Source organism: Phodopus roborovskii, unplaced genomic scaffold, assembly GCF_943737965.1.
Source record: "Phodopus roborovskii unplaced genomic scaffold, PHOROB, whole genome shotgun sequence".
Taxonomy (NCBI): Eukaryota; Metazoa; Chordata; class Mammalia; order Rodentia; family Cricetidae; genus Phodopus; species Phodopus roborovskii.
The window spans coordinates 32,634,850-32,659,285 of record NW_026126447.1 but is presented as its reverse complement, the minus strand read 5'-3'; the positions used below and the strand labels follow the sequence as shown (position 1 = coordinate 32,659,285).

Below are 24,436 nucleotides of genomic sequence, written 5' to 3'. Positions count from 1 at the left end.
CTGACCAAGCTAGAGTTATCTGAAAGGAAGGAACCTCAATTGAGCAAATACATAAGATCCCTCTGAAAGGAATTTTCTTAATGAGTGACTGATGGGAGAGGCCCCAGTCCATTGTGAGTGGTGCCATCCCTGGGCTGGTGGTCCTGGGTTCTATAAGAAAGAAAACTGAGTAAACCATGATGAGCAAGCCAGTAAGCATTGCCTCACCCAAGGCCTCTGCTTGAACTACTGCATCCAGGTTCCTTCCCTGTTTGAGTTTCTGTCCTGATGAACAATGATATGGAAGGGTAAGCCAAATAAACACTTTCCTCCCCAAGTTGTTTGATCATGGTATTTCATCACAGCAATAGTAACTTTAATAAGACACCCCCAGAGATGGCACATAAGCTCCTATTGCTGAAGATACCATGCACTTCAGAAACAGAAGGCTGTGAGCCAGAATGAATGCCTCCTTTCTGAGGACTAGCTTTCATGGTACCAGAGGGTGCAATGCAACTTCCAAAGGAGAGAAGCAACCGATAGTCCTACCCAGTTAAGATACTGATAAATCACAACAGCAGCATGTTCCCATGTCCCCAAGGATACAGCAGTGGCATGCACACACTGGCAGCAACCAACAGCTCTCTAATTGCCCTTAAGACCCGCTTAACAAGAGAGAAACCATCTCTGATACTAGAAACCCAGTTAATTTATCAGGGCTAGTGAAGCCATGGATCTTGAGAACCTGCAACTATCACTTAAACCAGTGCTATCTCTAACTGCTTTCTAAACTTTTCCTTTATACTCAAGGATAAGTGCCATCTTCAACCCTTATCAAGGAAACTTCTCTTTGCAACAGATGCAGACCACTAGAGAAAAACACAACCACTCAAAAAGCAAGGTTGTGAAACACAGTCCTAACAGATACATCTAGAAAAAAACTATGACACCTAAGGAAGAAGAGGCAAAGGACTGTAAGAACCTGAGGGTTAGGGAGACTGTGATTCCTAGTATCGTAAGAAGCCTTACCCATGAAGTCTTACTAGCATGACTGTCCAAACACAAGTTGAACAACGACAACAACAGGCAAGCTAAAGTGAACAGAGGAAAACCCACAAGGCCTCAACCCTATATAAAGGTCTGTAGGAAATTAAGGGATGCTGAGAGTGGGAGAAATAGTCTTCTTCAGGAAGAGCACATCAATTTGTTATCTAATACGAAATGGTCAGCCCTGATAATTTTAAACTGAGCAGGTAATATTTAGTAGAACACACACATACATACATACACACACACACACACCGCCATGTGAAAGAGAGTGAGGAGAATTATATGGGAGGGTTTGGAGGGAGGAAAAGCAAAAGAAAAATGATGAAATTATACTATAATCTCAAAAATAAGAGAAAAAAGTTTTATCTACAACAAACAAACAAAAAGTTCCTAAACAAACAAGCAAACAAAACACAAAAAGCAAAAACTAGCTCAGAAATTGATGGGTAAATGGAGAGATTAAAAGCTCATCATGGGATAATTTGTGGGGGGAGGGCACTTAGTCTGGAAATGTATAAATTGTACATGTTGCACATGAGATTTTGGGGTATCAATTATACTTCACTTGAGCTACTTTGCTAATAGAACAGTGAAAAGGTTTGGTACATCGCAAGGACATTTCAGTTTTCATAATGAACCTGTGAGCATGCCCTCTTACCCCCACTGACAGAGGCAACAGCATCTTTCTTATTCAAGGTGGGACTGTTACTGGAGCAGGAAAATACTTGGGTCTAAAACTTTTGCTCTTTCCAAGACTCTACAGCACTTGTGTAAAACAAGAACTACCACACTGACCCTTTCAAGTGGGAGATAGAGGCAACAGGAACCCGAGCTCTAGGCTAGCCTAGGCTACATAGTGAGGCAATTACAAAAATGAAACAAATTAAGACAGGCTGGAGAGATGACTCAGTGGTGAAGAACATGTACTGCTCCCTCAAAGGACCTGAGTTGGGTACCCAGCATGCACATCACAAGAGCCTGTAACTCCAGCTCTGGATTCTGAAGGCACCTGCATTCACAGACACTGACACACACACACACTTTAAATCTTAAAAATAATACAAACTACGTCAAAGTAAAGATAGATGATGCTAAAGGAAACATTTTTGAATTAGTTGTCATCAGATAAAAAGCAAGCTGGGTATTTCTCTAGAGGCAGAGTAAATACATACATACACGTGAGGTGTTTCTTAATATAATACGTTGTATTAGTTGGTAAATGTAGGATGTAAATAAAGTGATGAGATAACAAAAATGATTTTATAATTGAAGTAAGAAATAAGAAGAAACAAACTGTTGAAATGTTACAGCTGGAAGCCAACATCATGGTGTTTGCCACTGACCCACAGGGGCTGGCTTAGCAGGAAGGTAGCACAGACACAAGCTGTGGCCTAGAAAGCTTGATAAACAATCACAGCATGAACACCTCAGGGCAACATTAGACAATAACTAGAGCAACTGAGATAGGAGAGGGAGTTTTCAGTGTGACTGAGAAGCTATACAATAGACAGATCTTAATTCTTCTGGCAGTTTACCACAGGTTAGTGATGTGAGCCTTAACTTCTCCTTTCAGCACTAACTTGGGGAAGACGAAGAAAGAAATTTGGACTCAGGCCCAGCCTTCTATTATACTTCTATTTAATTCATGCCTCCGAGAACACAGTACAAATGTGGTAAAGAGACATGCATGTAGGCAAACACTCATACACATAAAAATATAAAATATTAATTTTTTTAAAAAATAAAAATCGTAAGTTCAGGGTTGGGAAATCAACTTCACGGTAGACAGAAATTCACGTTTCTATCTCAAAGAGACAGTTTTCAAAATACAGATTCAGAGCATCATAGACACTTCTTTACTCATGAATTAAGAAGGATTTAGTAGTAGGTCTTTGTTACAATTTGGAAGTGGTTTTGTTAGCATAGTTATGGTCAGAGTCTAGCCCCTGACAGTCCTAACAAACTAGGTTTGGCTACCTTACTTCAAATAGACCAGTTAAAGAACCATAGTAACAGTAAAAGACATAATAGGAGATTCAATGCGGTCCTTTGGGAAGAGGAACAGAGAAATTTAGTGACTTCCTCAGGTTCATCTTCCAGATCCTAACATGACATTTAGGTTTAAATAGAAGGCAAAGGGTAAGCATGGTTAAGCAGTCCACGCCAAGGTGTGGTCCTGAGTGTCATCTTTACCTTGGCTCACCTTCTCAGTCTGCTGTGCTAGATCTCTTTCCAGGAGACACCTGCTCCAGGCTGGCATCAGGATCTAGCATGAGATTACTAGGGAGATTCCAATTTCTTGGCCTATTGTTTCAATAGTCTTAGATTCAAAGGGAGGGGCATGCGTGCCTCTTTACAATAGCTTCCTTCGTGCATTGCAGTTTGAGCGACTCTCCCAAGAGTTCGTGAGTTGACATTCAATCTCCATTGTGCCACGTGACTATAGACATTCAATCCAACTATGGAGTTCAGGAGGGGGATCCTTAGGGTAGAGCACCATGATTGAATATCGGTGGCTGGGTAAATAGGAGGAGAGAGACACTAGCAGATACAGACACATGCAAGTGTTTTCTGTCTCCCTCCCGCCCTCCTGCTTTTCAAATATTTACTGAATCTTGCTCATGTGCGTCACACGAAGGGCAGTGTTTCTGCTTGCAGCAGTGTGAACACAGGCAAGAGAATTCAGTGGAGAGACGAAGGCTGGGTGGGGTTTCCATTTCCCCCCCACCCCCCAGTGCTAGTTCATTCTCATTTTAGAACAAGTCATCCTACCTGGTAAGGACCCTGAATGCAGGGGCAACTTGATTTTTGCACTATAAAATGCAAACAAAAAATTATCATGAATGGAAGTATGTCTGCTAGAAAACTATTAACTCTGTCACTAGCTGTAGAAGGACTTTCACAGAGTAGACAACTTCCTTTTATAGGGCTTTGCAATTGTAAGCAAAGACAAACCATTTTGAAATAGACAATGGTTTGTTTTTCTTTTCTTTTGGTCTTTTTTGACACTGGGTCTCTCTGTTATGCAGCTCTGGCTGTCTTGGAACTCACTATGTAGACCAGGCTGGCCTCAAATTCAGAAAGATCCACTTGCCTCTGCCTCCAAGTGTGGAATTAAAAGAATGCACCAAAATACCCAGCTGGGTTCTTCTTGTTTTTGTTTCCTAACCACAGCCTACAAACTGTTGTCAGATGAGCAGTGACAAACTGCACCTTCCTCTTTTCGGGGTTTCCTCATTTCCCATTTCCTGAGTCTCAAGGGTCACCAGCACAGACAGTAGTAACTTTCTATACATCGCTGTAACATGTGGAGCCCAGATTCTCTGACCCTCAAATAGTTCCTTTGTGTTTGACTATTGCATTTAGCTGGGTCCTCTACTCTCTGCAGCTAAAACAAAACCAACTCTGCCCTAATTCCTTCCTATCAGTTTTCAATGGATTAGGAAAAGCATGAACTATAAAACACTCAAGAGATAGGCTGTAACTTTTGTCTGTTCAATGATATTATCCGACAGCAATAATTACAAAGAGTGGAAAACGCATGCCCCACCTAGACTCTAGGTTTTCTGATACTTACTCAACACCACCCAGTCAAATACACCAGCCCCCCCCCCCACTCCTGAGCCTGCCAAATAGAAAACAAAAGAGCTGCCTTAAGCACATAGCTCAGACACAAGAATGCTTGGGCTTCCTAGGCAGACCAGAATTTACATAGCACAACTCAGTAGCAGCCTGTGAAATTGCAAACATTTTGGAAATAAAACAAACTAACATTCCGGGGACTGCAAATAAAGCTTCTGACATTGTCATTAAACCTGATCACACCTCCCCAGCTCCCAGTCCTGACATCAGAGAACCGTTTGACCATGCACTCTGGAAAGTCTATGTCAGGGGCCCAAGTTCTGTCTATACTGCTCTAGCAGAGTAAGGACAGTAAGTGCCTGGCTATGTAGGGTACTTAGTAATTCTTTTGCATATGATACCTCAGTTCTTTTATCTTTTTAACAACCCTATGAGGTAGGTTTTATTTATCATTCCAGAAACCATAACACAGAGAAGTTTAAAGTTCCCAGTAGATAGTGGCTAGGAAGAGACAAAATATTGAGGTTGGCTAAAGAGATTCCTTTATTCTTATTTATAGAGGATCGGTTCACGAAGCCAAGAAAGAGTAACTTCAGCCTTGAACTCTGAATGGGACTCACACCAAAGAGCCCAACGATCTTTCCCGTTGACAGATCATTCTAACTAAAGCCTAATTAATGTGGGCTGTCTGCGGGTGGTCCTGGTCAACTCTGCGATCCTTTCCAGTCTCCTCTCATATATTTTAGCCCAATACCAAGAAAAGGACACACTCAAACCCTGATTCCATTCCAAGTTTGTGTTTTTGGCTTTTTTTCCCCTTTCTAGTTAACCATATAATGAAAGAGACAATAATAACAACAAAACAGTCTGTCCTTAACCCATTTGAGACTTGGAGAACTAGTAGCTCGGGGTCAGTCCCAAATCAGGAATGTCCATTCTTCTTCATTCCACTCCCATATAGACTCCCAAAGGACCCCAAAGCCAGGGTGTTCTCCGTGCATTCATGGTAGGAATAACAGTAAAGTAACAGAAACATAGTTCTCAAGCCTGGCTGATTGCTACAATCAATTTCTGAAAACTATAGGGTCCCAACCTTTATGATGCTAATGTTCTGAATCCCTGGGGTTGGGAAGCTAACAACAGTTTTGTTTCTTTTAAACAAACTACCTATAGGGTTTAGTTAAGTTTGGGGCAAAAAAATTCAACATTATAATCTGTTTCCTTAGTTTTCCTAGACTAACTTAAAACAAAACAAAACACCCAATTCACTAGTTAGCATTAGAGGGACTTACCTATATCTTCACTTGTCCCAGATTCTCCTTTTCTCAGTCAAGCACACTCAAAAAGAAGTCTCCCCTGAGTCTGTTCATATTCCAGTACTGCTCAGTTTCCCTCCAAGGTCAGTTCCAGTACTGCCCAGTTTCCCTCCAAGGTCAGTTTAATTGTTTATGCCTACTTTTTCCTTCTCATTTTCCACAGAGTTCCCACCTTCCCCCACTTAAGACTGCCAGTTGCTTGGCTATATAGTAGTAGTAGTACTAATATAATAATGATAATAATAAACCTAACCCAAACTCCCCTGATATAATCTATTAAAATATGGCTCAGCCAACCCTAGAAACAATGATCCATCTTGGCTGACCATGTTTTAGCTTCTAGAACATGCCACAAGCTCTTCACCATCACTTGGATAATTCCGGTTCTCTTTTAAGATGCTGTTCAGAGCTAGGTCCTGGGTCATATAACCCAGGCTTTGTTCTTGACTGCTGGCTTTTCTCTTGTCCTCTTTACCAACAATAGCAGCGCGCGCGCGCGCGCACACACACACACACACACACACACACACACACGCGCACGTGATTATGAGTTCTCTGAGGCCACAAACTCTGATGTCTAGTACTGTACCTAACAGAAAACTGTCACCCATGAGAAATCTTACAAAGGAGCAGGGGGTAGGGGCTGAGGCTATTTCTGGATCTCAGGCTTAGATAACGAAGCTTCCCTTAACTGAGTTTTGAAAAAATGGGTCAGAGAGATGGGGTGAATAGGGAGATCACAGGCTTGGTTTTGCACACAAGGAATTTCAAATGTCAGGCCATGGGGAGAGAAGGAGAAACCTGATGTTGGCATTCTAGGCGGGCCATTAGCTAGGATACGATGGTTAGTCACTTGCTGTTTTGGTTTAGGTGAGCCTACTTCTCTGGATTGTTAGCTACAGGATAGGATCTACACTAAGAGTAAGATGAAGAAACAATGGATTTTCTTGAATACACTTTGTGAATTCGATTACTCATCTGTGTAATATGGGTCACTTTTATATAGATAGTGGAGACATTTCTCTGTGCAGGCTTTCTGGTAAGCCCTGGACACCAGTGCTACCTGACAGGAAATCACAGTCATTCCCCACTGAGGTTTTTCAAAAGCCTTGGTTATCCTACTATGGTGTCTTGAATAAGAATGGCTTCCTAGCCTGGTGGTGGTGGCCCATGCCTTTAATCCCAGCACTCGGGAGGCAGAGCCAGGTGGATCTCTGTGAGTTCGGGGCCAGCTTGGCATACAACGAGAGTTCCAGAACAGACAGGACTGTTTCACAGAGAAACCCTGTCTCGAGAAGCAAAAACAAAAAACCAAACAAACAAGCAAACGAAGAACGGCCTCCTATAGGTTCATATGTTTGAATGTTTGGTTCCCAATTGGTGCACTACTTAGGAAGGACTAGGGGGCGTGGCCTTGTTGGGGAGGAGGTGGAGGTGGGCTGTAAGGTTCAAAAGGCCATGCCAGACCCAGTCTCCCCCTTCTCCACTCCCTGCTACTGCTCCATCGTCATGGCTGCCTGTCTACTGCACACTCCTTACCACGACGGCCACGACTTACCCTCTGAAACTGTAAGCAAGCTCCCAATTAAATCTGTCTATAAGCTGCCTTGGCCCTTTATAGCAACAGAACAGTGACTATGGTACCTACTATAAAGATGAGGAAACAAGGACACAGGCACTTCAGCTCCTTCCATTCACCAAGGCTTACTTTGTGTACTTGTTATAGGAAAGATACAGCATTGGGTTACTGCTACAAGAAAGGTATTGCACTGGGTACTGAGCATACAAAGAGACAGAGTCAAGGAGACGTCCATTATAAAAACTTGACCTTCTGCAGTGAGAACGAACACTAGAGTGAAGTCATAAGAAACAAGTGGCAACTGAAGCAGCAGAACCTTGAGGGGCACCCTGACTTCCAAGGTGCCCTGGGCTTGGCAAAAGGAACCGCCGTGACTATAAAGATGCTTACCTCCCCACACTACACAATTCTGCCTCCCTTCTTTGCCTCCTCTTTACCTCCAGTCGAGTTCCTGGGAAACCACACATACTACAGCTACACAAAGCTCACTCATCCAGGAGTGTCACACAAGGTGGCAAAGACGTGGGCCCTTCAGAACCAAGGGCTGTTTCACATATGACAGAGGGTACACCTTGTCTTGGAGGCAGAACCGGTGTCAGGAACAAATGCACTGAGAAGCGACAGAACTGAGGGTACTGACGGGTTCAAAGACTTGAGAAGGATTGGCTAAGGCTGGAGCTCACAGGTCCTTGGAAGAAGGGGCTGAAGATGAGGGTGAAAGGCTCCCATACAACCCAGGATGGGGGGGGGCATCTAAGAAGTCTGAGAAGGGAAGCTTGAGCAAGTGTTTTCAAAACATTCAGTATGTGTGCAAGATGTCCTGGAAGAGGAAACAGAACCCAAACATCTTGGGAGGCTTTAACAGCAATTTCTCCTCTAGAGAGGAGGTAGAGATCTTTAGCTATGGCGGGAGGGATGGAAAAGAGAAAGGGGAGTGGAGACGGCAGAGAAGAGAGGAGAAAGGAGAGTGAACACACTGGAAGAGAGAGAAGATGCTTAGAGTCAGAGCCAAATTTCCCCTTCAATGAGGACAATAAGAAGCATGCCACAGCCAATGTGGCACTTAAAACTGCTTTTAAATTATGTCTTACCCAACTTAGAATGGCTGTCATCAAGAAAACAAAGCAAATGCTGGTTAGGGTGTAGGGAAAGAAACACAGTTTTTAACTAAAGACATCTCATAACCTTTTCTTTTTAGATTTTATGCACATGGATTTTTTTCCCCCCATTACATGTGTGCCTGCTGCCCTCAAAGTTCAGAAGAGGGAGTCAGAGGCCCTGGAACTGGCGTTACGGATGGTTGTGAGGTGTCATGTGGGTGCTGGGAATTGCAGCCATCTCTCCAGCCCCCAGAGAGGAACTCCTGTACACTTCTCCTGGGAATACACTCTTGTACACTCACTATGGAAATCAGCAGTAGAGGTTCTTCAGGGAAGTCATATGGCCCAGTTATAAGCACTCCTTGATATATGTCTGATTGGTTGATTATTTACTTATTGTGGTGGAGACTGAACCCCGGGCCTTGTGAATGCTAACGAAACTACCAGGCCCGCTAATGGTTATCTAACAGCCAATTTTTAAAGTATAGATGCGTCTTGAGTTTTGATGGGGCCTTGTTTCGACAAACCCACTGTAAGCTGACTACGTACCAAAAATGCAATTAATATGCCGACTCCCCCCAACACCCTAACTCAGGAACTTTGTATAGAATTCATGCTGTTCGCTCCTGACAGCAATTGCCAGCCTACCTGGGCATGGCAACTCTTTGGCACTGTCCAGCATGAGGAGAGACTATCATACTGCACATTGCTACTGGAAATAAAGACCCCAATTCCAAGGGCAGCTTCTACTGAATGCATTTAGACTCAGTAATATCATTAAGCTTAAAAAAAAAAAAAAAAAAAAAAAAAAAAAAAGAGTATAAGTCAAGCCATTGGGAGCTAGGGGCCATCTGTATTGGAAAGGCCAGAGAAAGGAGACGCAGGAGTCACGGTCACTGACCATTGAAGGAGGCACTGACGTCAGCAAAGTGAGGAGATACAGCCTCTTGGTCCCACTTGTACCTCCTGCAGCATTTACCTCTACCGACTGCTCCATTCCCGTCCCATCCTGGCAATCCTGTATGTCAATGAAGACTACAAGGTTACCAAGATGGGGATTTGCAACTTCAAATGCTCTTTACATTCATTCAGTAAGAAAGACCAATACATATGTCCACTCTCCATTCAGTTGCATAATTCAAGAGAATAAGAGGCAACTTTCCTTGGATTCTTCAAATAAACTCTCTTTAGGGATCAGGCCATGCACAAGAAAATAGCTCAGCAGGAATTTAAAAGAAAAAAAAAAAAAAGAGTGAGAAACTAAAGATAAAAGCAGGAAAGCGCCATAATATAACACATGTGCTGTCAAACTTCAGTTACTTGGATGGAATCAGGGACAAGCAGTCAATTTTGAAAGTAGAGATCTGGCAAGGGTTGTTTTGAGGAGAAGAATGCACATATGTGTTGGATGGAGGGATATATGACCTAGTTTTGGATAAATAAATCTAAGAATGGTTTATAATTTATGTGAGTCTATTTCCAGCTAGTCTGAAAGGCAATCTGAAACTGTGTTATCAATTAGGAGTCCATTGATGGATTATATACAGTCTGAAAGGGCCTGGGGCTGGACATCTTACAGATGAAAATATCAGACATGTGATAGCCTACAGAGCACATTAATTCTGCTCCGAAAAGGGGCTTTGGGCTGCAGAAAGAGGAAAAGGGGGGACTTGGAGGTCACCCTTCACCCTCTACCACACCTCTCACATTACAAGTAAGTGCTCAAGTATGTGGACTTTGGGACGCAGCCACCGCCTGGTAGAATGTCACAAAACTTCAAATGCAAGCAAGCCAGTGCTTAAATACCTAAATATCGCCAAAAGCTGCTTGTAAATTGAGCTGTGCCAACCATGCTGAGAACAACTCTTGTCAGGCAGGAGGTTCTACTTGAGGCATTCTAAGAATGACCAGAGAGTTCAAGATCGGGCCTTTAGCTACATCAATTACTTCAGTCATCTCTACCTTAATTTTCAGACCCTTTTACCTATCCCTTGACAACAAACCGTGAAAGGAAACAGCATTTTGTAGGAATCCTTTTCCTTTAAAAAAAAAAAAAAAGAGTCTATACTTCTGAGGCTCGAGTGCCTGGAACATGGTAAGCATTCAGCTACTGAGTTACACCTCCAGCCCTTGCAGGGATGGCTAATGGTTTATGTAGTGGAGTTGTACTCTAACCCCCGTAAAAGAAGGTACTCACAGAACAACAGATGAGCTCTTCACTCTGATTCCCACTCAGTGATCTAGCTTCATAATAAGAAAGCATCACTTGGAAGGGAACACCCCGAAGTTCCAGACCCTCTGATAATCTATCGTTCTATCTACTTTCTTTTCCTTCCTCTTCTTTCTACAGTGAACGCTCTCTGCTTCCCCGTCTCCTACCTCACACAGGAGACTCTCATTTCCAACTCTTCTTTGCCACACCAAACCCAAATGTGCTACAATTTCTCTCAACTTCAAATATCCCCTTGATGCTTAAAACACTCCACCATTTTTTTCTAAGCAAACCTTTGGGAGTTCAAAAATATGCAACTGTCTACAGCTCCTCTGCCTCAATCCCGAAAGCCTCAGACCCCAGGACCAGCCTTTCATCTACTCTGCCATTCCTCCCCACAAACTCCTGGCCTGCCATTAATGACCATATCTGTCTCTTTAACCCTTGTCCTACTGGAGAGGCTCAACAAGCTGCTTTCTCTTCTATTTTGAAACACTTTGCCACTTGCTTCAGGGAGATACTTTCGACTCCCAACCCCTGCCCACTCCTGGATCAACTGTTCCTCTTCTAATTTCTTTCCTGATGGCTTCTTGCTCAGAGTCCTCTAAGTAACAAGGGACCCCAAGACTCCATCTCCAGAGTTCTTTTCCACCTAATAGCCCGCTACATGATTATAGTGTCACAGGACACAGGTTCCACATAGAATGAATTCCAAATTTAAATCTCTATTCTGTCCCTGTCCCTAGACTCCAGATTTGTATATCCAGCCATTTAGGGGCTCTTTCTCCTCGAGTGTCTGCTAAGTAACCAGAGAACCTACTCCATTCTTGTGTGATAATCACACATCTTACCTGTGCCCTCCATGGGCCCTCTACTACATTCAGAGCAAAAGCTTATAATGGCCAGTGAAGCAAGGATACCAGGGATTGGGCCCAGAACTATCTCAACTGATACCCTATTGTAGTCCCTATACCCCTTTCACCCTACCACAGCCACAGTGGCCTTTTTTGCAGTTTTTGAGCATAAACAAACTCCAAAACCTTTGCCTTGGAGAGTAAAAGGATAGAGTCCTAGAACTCCAAATATCAAAGATCCCTATACCTCATCTCCAAGTGTTTTGCCTGGTCAGGTCTCATCTGCTTTGTGCTTCTGTAAGACACACTGAGTAAGTCAGAAGCAACAGACGGTGTTTTGGAGATTGGGATGTCTAAGAATGAGAGGCATCTGTTAAGGGCATAGCATGGGTAGGATGACCTAAGATTGAACTCAAACTCTTGAACAACTGGCATTAATTCATTTATGAGGGTACAGTCTCATGACCTAAGGTTTTGGGGGATGGGAGAACACAGTCAAATAGAAGTAGCATTTACCATCACCTGATGCACATTTCTTGTCCATTTGTTAATCAACAGTAACTCTCAACTTCTAAATAGGCTCTTTGTTCTGTTTATAGCTTCTGGCCAAGTATTTATCATGTGGCATGGTATTTAATAAATACTTATTGAATAAATCCCAGTTATGTGTATTTATTCTAGTTAGTAGCTAAGTGGTAATGATCTGGGAAATTTGCTTCTGTATTCAATAAGAAAAAGATATGGTGTTCTTATTATTAATGATGGTGTTAGATCCCAACAATGAGCTTGCTGTCAAAAATTTGGAATAGGTAAATGACAGTAGGGAAATAGGAATGAGGCTCTTGATGTAGCTGCTCCCAGACCTGCCATGGCTTGGTCCTTCACTGAGGTAAAAGACGCAAGAGAGTGCCATTCTACACTCCATGTGTTCATGGACCACCCTCATTCTGCCTCTGTGTATGCACACACATGTCTGCCCTTGTGTATGTACATAGAAAGTATGTATAGGTATGTGTATATGCATGCATGCATGTGATTGTAGACAGGTGTGCATGAGCCACAGCACATTTATAGAAGTCACAAGGACAACCTTAGGTGACAGTTCTTGCCTTCTACTTTTTTTAAGAAAGGGTATCTTTTGGTCGTCTGATGCTGTGTATGCCAGGTTAGCTGGCTCGTGAACTTCAAGAGATACTCCTGTTTCCACTTGCCATCTATCTCAGGATTATAGATACACACTCAGCTGTATATGGGCTCTGGGGATTTGAACTCAGATCCTACTGCTTTGAGGCAAGCATTTCCCCTCCAGAGTCACCTCCCCAGCATCAGCCTGTCCTTTCTTATTGTCCCAATCACATAACCAGGAGTTAATGAACCCCACCCCCAGAAACGGAGGATCTATTTTCAGAGACATGTTGACAAAGGGGCTATCTACCAAAAAGGAGTGAAATAACAGCCTTGGACATCTGGGCAATCAACCAACACCAGCTTGAAAATGTGCGGAAACACCCGAGTGCACTGAATGGTGAAGACCTTTCCCTGTTATTCCCTAAAGAATGCAGTGTGGCAGCCATTTACATACCATTTGCATGATATTCAGTATTAGAAGTAATCTGGAGGCGAGTTAAAAAATGAGAGAGAGCATAAACACTGTATGCAAATGCCACACTATTTTACATGAGGGCTTGAGCTTCTGCAGATCTATGTGTCCACAGAGGACATCCTAGGACCAAACTGAGTGGCTGCTATAGTCTGCAATTCCCTTGTTTTATTTATCTTTTCCTGGTTCTGAAAGACACCTTGTTCTCAGTTTGAAATGAAGAATACTCCAGCATCCTTAAAAGATAACTATCAAAATTATTTAAATTGGTCTCTAGACCTTATATAAGTGAGTAATGTACTATTCTTTTTCTTTATTAATTCAAGTGGAAACCTCTGAAGTCCTGTGACTCAATACTTGGAACCACAGACGGCACTAAGCTACCCTGTGTGTCTTTGGGAAATAGTTACACCTGATTTCTATCCACAGACTGTTGTTGCAGCAACATGTCTTGGGTTAGTTACTGAGTGTTTTGGAGGAAACACACTGAGCCTGAGAATCAAGTGTCAACTCTGTGGCTTGTGCCAACTGTAGAATCTTCCACAATTAACCTTTTCCCATTCCATGCCCTTATATATTCTCTTTTAATAAAAACTCTTCTCACTTAACTTCTTGTGTAGCAGTAAACTTCACCTGCTCCAAAGGACTTCCAGACTCTCTGACCAAATAAAAATGATGGACTATGTGATACACCTTGGCTCAGAGTATGTGCCTGGCAGATGAAGGCTGGATCATTTATCTAGCAGTTATAGTTTCATTATCCCCAAGCAGCTTAAAACTTACGACTCTTTTCTTTCTAGACCCAACAGGCTCCCTGGTTTGTGTATACAATTCCCAAAGACTACAAACTCTCCCCCAGGGAGAGCCTGGATGGGGTCATAGAAGTAAATATTCCTGTCCTCTGGCTTCGCTCTTGAGTTTTATGTGTCTATAAGAGTTCTGGGGTTTGGGAAATGTAGACCTTCATGCTTAAGGATGATCCTTCAACTTCCTAGCATGTGAAGGCTTAGGACCTTTCCAGGCCCTTGGTAAAATCTGAAACTTGAGGCTGCTATTGTTTCTGAAAGCCCTCCCAGCTCTTAAATGGGGAAGCCTCCAGGTCTTGAGATCTTAACCAACAAGTACAAGTATACACAAGACAGTGCAGGAGAGGCACCTGGAACAGAACCTCCAGGGCAAGAAAGGAGAGATTGTGCGGACTTTGAAACTAGAAACTGCTGTATAAACAGGTTCCTACGAGCTGCTACCACTGTATATAATGGAGTTCCAGTGAGGTAAGAAAGCAAGTTCAAGCTCAGCCTAGAGTGTAAGGGAGCTGATTCCACTAGTAGGAAATCCTTCCACTGTTCATCTAGAAAACCCTAAAACAAATCGAAAGATTACTGATAGAAAATGCAAATGCAAATGAATACCTCTTATTACAAGAATAACTAGGACTCTGACATAGCTTTTAAAATAAAGATTGTAAAAGTCCTATGGAATGAGAAGCCATATTGAGGAGCCTGGCATAGTACTTGGCATGTGTCATATATACAGGTGTACAATACATGTTTAATACATATCAGCTTGAAAGTCTTTCTGTCTTTCCTACAGTTAACTTTCCCAAGAAACACATACAAATTTAAGTATATAATGTTGTTCTTTAAAATGAACGCAAATCCATTTGAGGCAATACATTTGTTCAGTATGAATATGTAGGATGCAGTTCACCTTTAGGAAATGAGACACTAAATACTGACCTGAATTTAAGTCTCGCCCCGGGTTGAAGGCTCGGCTGTTCACGGTAGTAGAAAGTCGATCACAACTCACTGTTCTGGATACATTGGTATTGAAGTTCCCATCAAACCTGAAACAACAGGAACAGATTAGCAGTGTATATGTAGAAAAAACTACCAAAGATAATCATTTGTACCATGTATAAATAGGCTAGCCCATAGATAGGAGGATGATGAATTAACGACAATAAAACAGTAAAAATGATTTGTAAATAACACAGGAAGTAAAGGAGTACCGGTGTCTAGAAGGCTTAGAAGTTCTAATGCTGGGAGAATAAAAGAAAACTGGGCTTTGAAAGCAATTTTTACTCAAGGAACTTGAGTTATTACTATCTACAAAAGCACGTGCAAAGTAGATGACAAAATTCAGACTTGAGCAATGCTGTGGCTATGAAACAGAGTTTCTCATTATACCATATCTGGACAGCAGGGGCCAAGTCTACAATGGTAGTCAAAGGCAAATACCAACTGTGGAGGAGAAATATCTCTGTCCTGTCACTCACTGCTAAATGTCTGACCTTGAGAAATTTACGTCAGTTTTCTTATCTATAATAATAATTTATAATAATAATACCTTAAATGCCCTTCCCTGATAATGAGATTGATGTCTAGTTTATCTGCCAACATAGAGCCCTCATCTAGTAGCTGATGGAAACAGAAGCAGACACCCACAGCTAAACACTGAGCCGAACTCCTGGAATCCAGATGCAAAGATAAGAAAATGGGGACAAGACCAGGCTACAGAAACCAACAGAGAAAGCTGACCTGAACAAGGGGGAGCAAATGGACCCTCAGAAACCAGCATTATACTGATTCAGACTCCCCTGAACGTGGGTCTCAGTTAGAAGGCCTGGGCAGTCTAAGAGACCTCTGACAGTGGAACCAGGATGTATCCCTGGTGCACAAAAGGACTTTGGGAGCACATTCCCCATGGAGGGATACTCCCTTAACCTAGAGGCAGGGGGGAGGGCCTAGTCCCTACTCCAAATGACTTGACAGATTTTGCTGATCCCTCCTGGCAGGCACCACCCTCCCTGTGGAGTAGGGAGGGGATGGGATGGGAGGGGGTGGAGGGAATGGTAGGGAGGGAGGAAGGGAGGGAAGGGAACTGGGATTGATATGTAAAATAATAAAAATAAAAATAATAATAATAAAACTTACTTTCCAAAGTTTTCAAAAGGGTCAAGAGTGATGTGGACATGCTTCTCTTGGAACCTCACTGAGAACTGCCCCCTGCCCTGTTGCTGTGCATAGAAAGCTCAAGTTTCTTGATTCCTTATGGTAGTTCAATGTTAGTACTAAAGGCAGAACATTGCCAATACCTGTAGTGGCATCTTACACAAGTTGCCACTACAGGTACCCAATCAGATCACAGCTGAAGCCAGTGAATCATTTGCTTAAGAAAACAATCTGAAAGAATCTACCAGGACACCCATTTATAGTCAGTAAGGAATGACAAAAAAGCTTCAATTTCCACATTTCAACTTCAGCGCTCCAAGGCAAAGGAGCTCCTGGAAATTCCGGGAGGCTGTCAACACCCTCAACCCAACACCAGCTCTTGAAATCTTGTGGAATGTATAGTATAGTTCTCATGAATTAACCTGTGAATGTAGAGAATTCCATTACTACATGCCAGGAGGAACATTCTTAAACTCAAGATCCATCTAATCATTCATGACCTTGGATTATCTATTGGTCATCTCATAATTATCTAAGAACTGCTGAACTATCAGCTATCAAAGGGAGCTGTGGTTTCAATCAGTTTCAATCCCCAAAATGAAAGAATATTTTTAAGTGTCTTCACAAAGATGAAAGAAGTAACTAGGTTTTAAGAGTGCTTTATTCCAGCCACCAGGCTATTTGAGAATCCCATCAACAATGTAGGATGCACGTCAAAGGACACCGTTGCTTCACCCACACAGTGGCTCTGTCTTGGACTTGTTTGTCTAGATGAGAGGACTGCTTCCTTTGAAGCCACAGATGAGGAGAAAGCAGAGATTAACACAGTACCAGCTACCTACATGCATGATGCTGACACAAGGCAATCTCATTGTCCTTGTATACTAGCAAACAGAAGTCATTTCCTTCACATTTCATAGAAGGCCAGATAAGAAATATTTGGGCTCTTGTGGGTCATACATTCTGTTGGGACACTTCCACGATAGTGTACTTGTCACTAGAGTGCACAAGCAGCCACAGAGAATTCATGACTGAGTGTAGCTGGCTTTTAAAACAATTTTAGTTTTCTAAAAAAAGGTGTTGTGCAGCTGGGGGTGGTGGAGCATGCCTTTAATCCCAGGAGGTAGAGGTAGGTGAAGCTGTGAGTTCAAGGCCAGCTTGGTCTACAAAGTGAACTCCAGGATAACCAGGGCTACACAGAGAAACCTTGTGTTGAAAAAGAGAAAAACAAAACAAAACAAACAAACATTGTTTTGGTCAAATAGGTGCTCATGCTAACTGACTTGTCATGAGTATTCATGTGCCCAGTCCCATCTGAGCTACCCAGAGGCTCCTTACATCTTAATGAGAACTGACTCATTTGAATGGTTGCAAAACTACTACCTAGCTATACCAGAATCACCAGGGCAGATGCTGTGCTCTGCCTTTGCAGAGACTGAGTTATTGATTTGGGGAGCATGGACATCTGAGTTTGACTGCTTCCGAGGACCAAGAAAGCCCTTCGGTGTTGTCACACAAACTTTTGGAAATTAAGAGGATGGCTTTCCGAATGAGCACAGGTAACCCTTATTATGTCTCAAAGACACCAAGGACAAGGGCCTTTAGATTTGGTTCACTAAGGATGGAGGGTCTTTGGGTTTGGTTTGGATCAAGAGAATGGAATAGTACCCAGGTACGCCTGTAGTTCATAGCTAGACTTTGCTATGCAAATTACAAAGCCCCTTTAGACCTACCTATTTCACAGTATAGAAAAAGGGGGGGGGGGGGAATGACGACTAAGGATACACAGCAAGTGAAGGAAGTAAGGAGACTTGGAATCTGGACCCAACTCTTTTGCTGAGAAGAGACACACAGCATTCTTATAAATGACACAGAAGAAAAAGCTTCCTGAAAAGGGCAATTCAAGAAGATGCCTGACACATCCCACCAGGAAAAATTTGGCTCAAATATAGTCCACGTGTGCTCACACAGGGTGTCCACAGCCAGGACCTCTGCTAGGAGTTCCATCCCCAGAGAGCTGCTATTAGAAGGTGAGGGTACATAAACTTCTGCGGTCTTCGTGAAATGAAAACTGGCTTCTTGGAACCAGGGAGACCAAGGAACTATTGGCGTTTCTGAAGGAGTTTCCATCCTCTATGGAACAGACAATCTCTACGAGTCCTAGAGAGAATGTATCTACAGTAATAAAAGTGGAAGTGACTGGCTAACAAAAGCTCTGCTCCACATACCTTGGTTGACCACAAACCAGTTTGACGATGTGGTGTGTGTCGTATCATTATCATTACTATCTCCCTAGCCTACAACCCAGCTCTTACAACCTTCACTGCTAACCACACCAGATTGTGAGTATGGGCTTGCCTGCAGATCAGCAGTGTCCACCCCACCCCCTCTTCAAGGCTGGCCCATCAACCCATATTTCTCCTGAAACAGCTCAGGGGGGCTTCTTTCCCCACCTTCACCGGCGTTGTTCTGCTTCTTAATTATGAGCCTGTGCCTTTTTCCTGTTTGTTTATTTGTAATAATCAGATTTAAAATAGGGCCACTGTCAGGAATCCTGGGTGAAAGGGTGCAAGGCAGCCCTCTAGGACTGTTTCTGCAGCCACTCCCCAAAGGCTGCACTTTCTAATGAGATCACGGCGGTGATCATGTTTCAAGAGTGTAAATGTCAGGGGAAAGGGAACATAAACCCTGAAACAACACATCAATAAAAATCCAAAAATAAGATGAGCAATGTATCCTTTTCTTTGTAACCACTCAATACTTGTTAGCGGGGGTGGGGTGGTAGTTAGCAGTTTGGGAAGCCCTGTTAGGCAACCAGCCCCCAGGCAGCCCTTGAACTCTCATACATCTCCAGTGTAGACAGCTTTGAGTTTCCTCATCTGCGCTGTGCCTCAGCCCATCTATGTGCAAGTTCACGTAAAGCCTGGAAATAGGTCCACCCTGGGCTGACCTCACCACCTGTGCCGCTGAAGCGTCAGTCAGGTGAGGGGGAAACGATATCAGGGGGCGTGGAGCGACAGAGCTGGGAGGAGAGTTCTGGGGCTAGTGGGCCACTAGATAAGCATCGGTAATCACTAGAAGCAAAAATAAAAGGGGTTTCTCTCCCAGCCCTCCAATCACACACACGCTAACACCTGCTGTTGTCTGGACTCCAGATCGGCTGAACTCTATACATATGGGAAGGAAACCCGCTTAGTCATCCTGGTGCACTAGTTATCTCCAGGCCTAGGGAGAACGGTCAACAGCCCAAAGGCGGGATTTCTTTTAATGCGCATGTGCCATCAAGAAAAGCAATTTCTAAAAGGCAACATGCTAGCCAGTCAGATCTGCAGCCTGAGAAGACAAAGTTTACGGCTAAAATTCTTTATAAAAACATGTAAGCTACTCTTAGGACTTATCTGAACCACTTTGCATTGGGAGATGTATTAGCTGCCAATCATATGGCTCTAAGCCCAGGTTTATAAGAGGGGTCAAGCACTAGAAAAATGACACATTTTCATATAAGATGGCTAAGCGATCAGTTTAAAAGGCATGATTCATCTCATTCTTTGTATGTATGCTTTTAGAAAGTTGGCAATAGAAAAATCCTACTTAAATCTCCTTTAGACCTTGAGGTTTAGAAAAAAATAGATAACGGATTAAATCAGACTTCTCTACTTATTTTCATAAGATAAAACCATTGCCTAGAATTCAGTTTCTGGAGGAATAACTCCATCTCTCTTACCCCCTTAAGAAAGAAAGAAAAAAAGAGAAAAAAGCCCTTCTTTTTGGATTTACTTTCATGAACAACTGATCGAAACTGCGTCCCCAGGGAGAAAACAGGGCTGTGACTCCCACTTTGATCTCTTCCCCATGGAGAAATTCACTCCCTGCCTGCCTTGCAAGATGTTCATTTGATTGACGCTTGCTCTGATGTGCAAACTGCTTTGAACTTCAGACATTTAATTCCCATCAGGCTGCAGTCATTTTTATTCTCCTTCAACAGGATTTACAAGCAGGAGATCAGCAAATGTGGAAGATAAAATAAATTTGCAGAAGCTTTGAATCTTACATCAAAACAGTGTTCAAGTGACTTCCAATTGGATTCCATTCAGCCTCGATCCACAGTGTAAATCAACTTTTCAGTGGAGTTCCCGATTTAGAAAGAAAAAGATATAAAGGGAAGACAGACACACACACTCGGTTTGGGGTTTACTTCCTGAATCTGTGTCTTGGTCTTTGTTTAAATTCTCTAGGGAAGGTGATTTGCCAGGCAAATCATCCAGAATCCTGGGTTTTTCTGAACATTTCCAGGGAAGCTGGTCCAATTTATCACAGTGCACACAAAAACCAAACCCCGGTGTGGGTTCCCAGGGCGGTGGTGAAATGTGGTATTGTTCATGGATACATTTTTAAGGCAATGATTTAAAAAGCAAATCCTTGGGGATTTCTCAGAAGAGCAAGCTTAAAGTGTTCAGGAGTCCATACACAAAGGCAGTGTGATGGCAGCTGAGGGGGCTGGGGATAATTTTTCATTTGTTCGCTTCCTTTTAGTCACTGCTAAACTGCAGTGACAAGTGTAAGAGAGTCTCTCTCTCTCTCTCTCACTTTCTGTATATCTCTCTCCCTCCCTCCCTCCCTCCCTGTGTTTGCCTGTCCCTCCCTCCTTTCCTCCCTCCCTCCCTTCTTCCCTCTCTCAATATATGTCAGTCTGTGTCTGCCTGTCCCTCCCTCCCTCTCCCTCTCTCTGTCTGTATGTCTCTGGCTATCTGTCTGCCTCCCCCCCCCCCAAAGCCCATATCAGTTCTGGAGGGGGTGGATAGGAAACACGGACAGACTCCCGATGGAGCTCTCAGGTCAAGCAGGCCCTGGCAGGCTACAGCATTGCTGTTTTAAGAACAGCACACAAAAGAAACCACAGCTCTCACCAGTAGCTTCAGAAGCCTCCAGGGAAGCCGTTAGACATAGAAACGCCCACGCCTCACATACACCCCAGTCCTAGTGACAGCCCATAGTGCTTGGCTCACTCTACCTCTTCATCTCCATTCAGCCAGGTTCCTGATTGCTCATTCCTTCTCGGATGGGGCTGCTTTCCAAATATTTGAGCAACACCAGTTGAAAAGAATTAAACAAGAACTCCTTATCTTCCGCTTACTACCCATGAGAATAAACTTAAACAGAGGAAGAGCCGAGATAAAAATCGAACATCTGCACTGGCAAATATTTGAACTCTGAATGGTGGAGGAGAGGGGTAAGGATACAATCACTTCAAAAAGGAATCATCACGTTTATAGAGCCCACGATACTCAATCCCCCAACAGAGCTTACTTATTCAAACACCTGAATTAATGGGCAAACGGAAAAGCTGTCAAATAGCTTGTAATCACACTGCAAGAAATGGGTTTTCCTTCCATCTCCACAGAGATGGGAGAGATAAGTCACATTCTTTTTGTTCTTATCAGCAATAAGGATTAAATCTTCAGGGTTCAGCCATGCCAGGCTGGAAACACGAGCTGGTTTCCGACACCCTTGGGAGGTGAGGCATTCAGAGCAGAAGGCACCTACCTAGGCAGCACTGAGGAGAATAACACATTCCTTCCCTACCATTTCCTCACAACACATCACCCACCGAGCAGAGGCACTGGATAGGTGACATCTGGGAAGCTGGGGGGGAATATACAACCACAGCAAACACTTATTTGCCCCTATCTTTCTCAGCAGTAGGCTGAGTATGAGAAGACTGGGCACAACAAGAAGGGAAAAAGGTAAAACGGACAGGGGCCGTTCTGTGTCCCCTCTGTCCACTGTCCACTTGACCTGTAAGGATGGCCACACTTCACTGTTACCTACTTAAACACTCTTCTTTCTTGTTTGGAAGACACACAAGAGAGGGGTCCTTCCCTCTACGTCTTTATGCTTGGGGCCTTGCCTAGTCAGACCTGTGAGGAGCTTGTCATTATTGCTGAGTAAAGAAATTCAGGGAGCCTAGAGGCCGATATCCCAGGATAGACCAACCAGAGACTACAAATTGTGGATTTCCTCTTTCAGTAAGTAGCAGAGAGCTGTGAGCTGCATCACATGGTCATCAAAGACAGCAACCACGAGCTCCAGCTAGCAAGTGACCTTGGGGATGAGCTAGTCCAGCTTCCAGTTCAGGCTGCACTAAGGAGAGAGGCCTGCCCATGCGGGGTGAGCATGGCACAGAGTGCTAATGTCTGATGTGCCCGAGAAAGATTACTAAAGGAACCAGTGAAGACGGATGCGCACACATCACACTGGATAAGAGCTGGCAGCCAGGATGGTTCTCAAATCACAACCTTTAAAAGCGCTTTGCAATTCCAGTTCCATAAAGCACATACAAAGCTTAAGGGTTGGTTTTCAGCTGTGACAGGGTCTATTCTTTAGGGCTAGGATAGCCCTCTAACTAGCATCACCACCCCATCAATCAGATTTTTAAAAGAAAAACTCACAAAACAAATTCTACTTAAGATTCATAAAGTGCAGGTGACGAGACCTCCCCAATACTGGGAGCATCCAGGTGTCTCTCGCTCTTTCATCTGTACAGATGACATAGGAAAATCGACAAAGTGGGTGCCCCTGGGTGAAGGTGCTTCTTGTAGATGATAGTCTCACAGATGCAGCTACCTAGCCAGCCCCGCTCCAATGGCACATACTGCTGCCGGAACATGGTTTGGCTTTTAGTCTAAGCAACACAATCTAGACAGCGGACACTTTATATTCTGCCAATTTGTCATGTAAGGTATCAAACTAGTAATATTAACTGAAATTCTGAGATGAAACATAATTTAGCACCTCAATGGACAGGGGATCCATCCTTACTTCTAATTTCACCTTTGGTCAAATTATTTTATCATTATAAGAAAAAAAAATCATTTGAGCTAGGCATGAAGGTGAACGTCTGTAATTAGCACCTGGGAGAAAGAGGCAGGAGAGCAACGAGGACAGCCAGTCTATGCTACACAGTGACAGCCTGTCTCAAACAAGAGAAGAAGATACCCAGCGATAAAACCCAACTCACTTGGAATCTGGAACCCAGTTGCTAAACCCACCTCCCTGAGTCCTGCCACATCACTCTACACTGTTTTCCTCTCTGGAAAATGGAGGAAAGCATGGCTAAAAAAGCTAGGCAGTTCACAGGACTTGAAGGGTGTTGTCACTGAATTACAAATGCATGCAACTCTTTTTCTGTAAGTTTCATATTATAACTGAGTCACTTTTCAGAAATGCCAATGTTCTGCAAAATCTTTGTTGAATTCTTAGCTCAGCTCAAGGCCTGCTGGTACCAATATCTACAAAGCCTGGATCGGTGGTTAGCTGGCCTGCAGGTAATAATTGCTATAGGAACTGGAGATGGAAAGGCCCCGATAAGACAGAGTGTGACTTGAAAGGGAAGGATTTCCAGCCACTGCTTTGTGGACAAAACATATCTTCCTGGGGAAGGAACAAGGCTTAAAAGAAAATTAAACACAGTTGTCAAAGGACTAAGCTTGTCATTTTCTTTTCTTTTTTTTTTTTTTTTTGGCCTTGTGACACAGAAAGAACAAAAGAACAGAAGTCACTGTCACAAAAACACCTAACTCACAATGTTTCATTCTGCAGAAAAAGACATGTAATAACGAAATATTGAACAGAGAAGATAGAGGGTCAAACACTTTCTCGTTATTTCCATGTGCACTACCTTGAGATCGTCTTTAAGAAAAGAACGTGGGTTAGCTCTTATGTCTAGAAATACCATTTTATAGAAAAATTAACACCAAATCTAAACATTCCTGAAGTGATCTGGCCACTATACAGCATACACACACAATAAATACATCCATGTCTCCTATAAACTTGAACAATTACATGTACTAGATAGAAAGTATCTTGAACATAAATGGACACATTTCCTGAACCACTATGCACATAAAATAATGATGCGGGACAATGTTTGTGGGCTCAGAAAAGAACACAAGGGTTGACCCCAATGGCTTTTCTGACATCCCCAGTGACTGATAAACATGCAAGCTATCATCCAAGTTAGCAATTCACAGGCAACTCATTTTCCTTGCAAACTTTTTATTTTTACTCTTCACATATTTCCATGCTCTGAGATACTCTTAAAAATTAGAAGTATCCTTTAAAATACTTGGGGCTGGAGACATGGCTCATTGTTCAAGAGTACTGGACGATCTTGCAGAGGACATGGGTTTGGTTTCCAGCATCTACAT

At 43.1% G+C, this 24,436-nt stretch overlaps 1 protein-coding gene across 1 annotated transcript in view; it reads right to left on the bottom strand.

Annotated features, from left to right (window-relative positions):
• The window catches only part of Cachd1 (cache domain containing 1), a 211,927-nt gene that overhangs the window by 67,755 nt on the left and 119,736 nt on the right, over window positions 1–24,436 (bottom strand). The window contains exon 4 of the mRNA XM_051188233.1: window positions 15,012–15,118. Within this exon, the coding sequence (XP_051044190.1) occupies window positions 15,012–15,118 (107 nt within the window). The remainder of the gene's footprint in view (window positions 1–15,011; window positions 15,119–24,436) is intronic.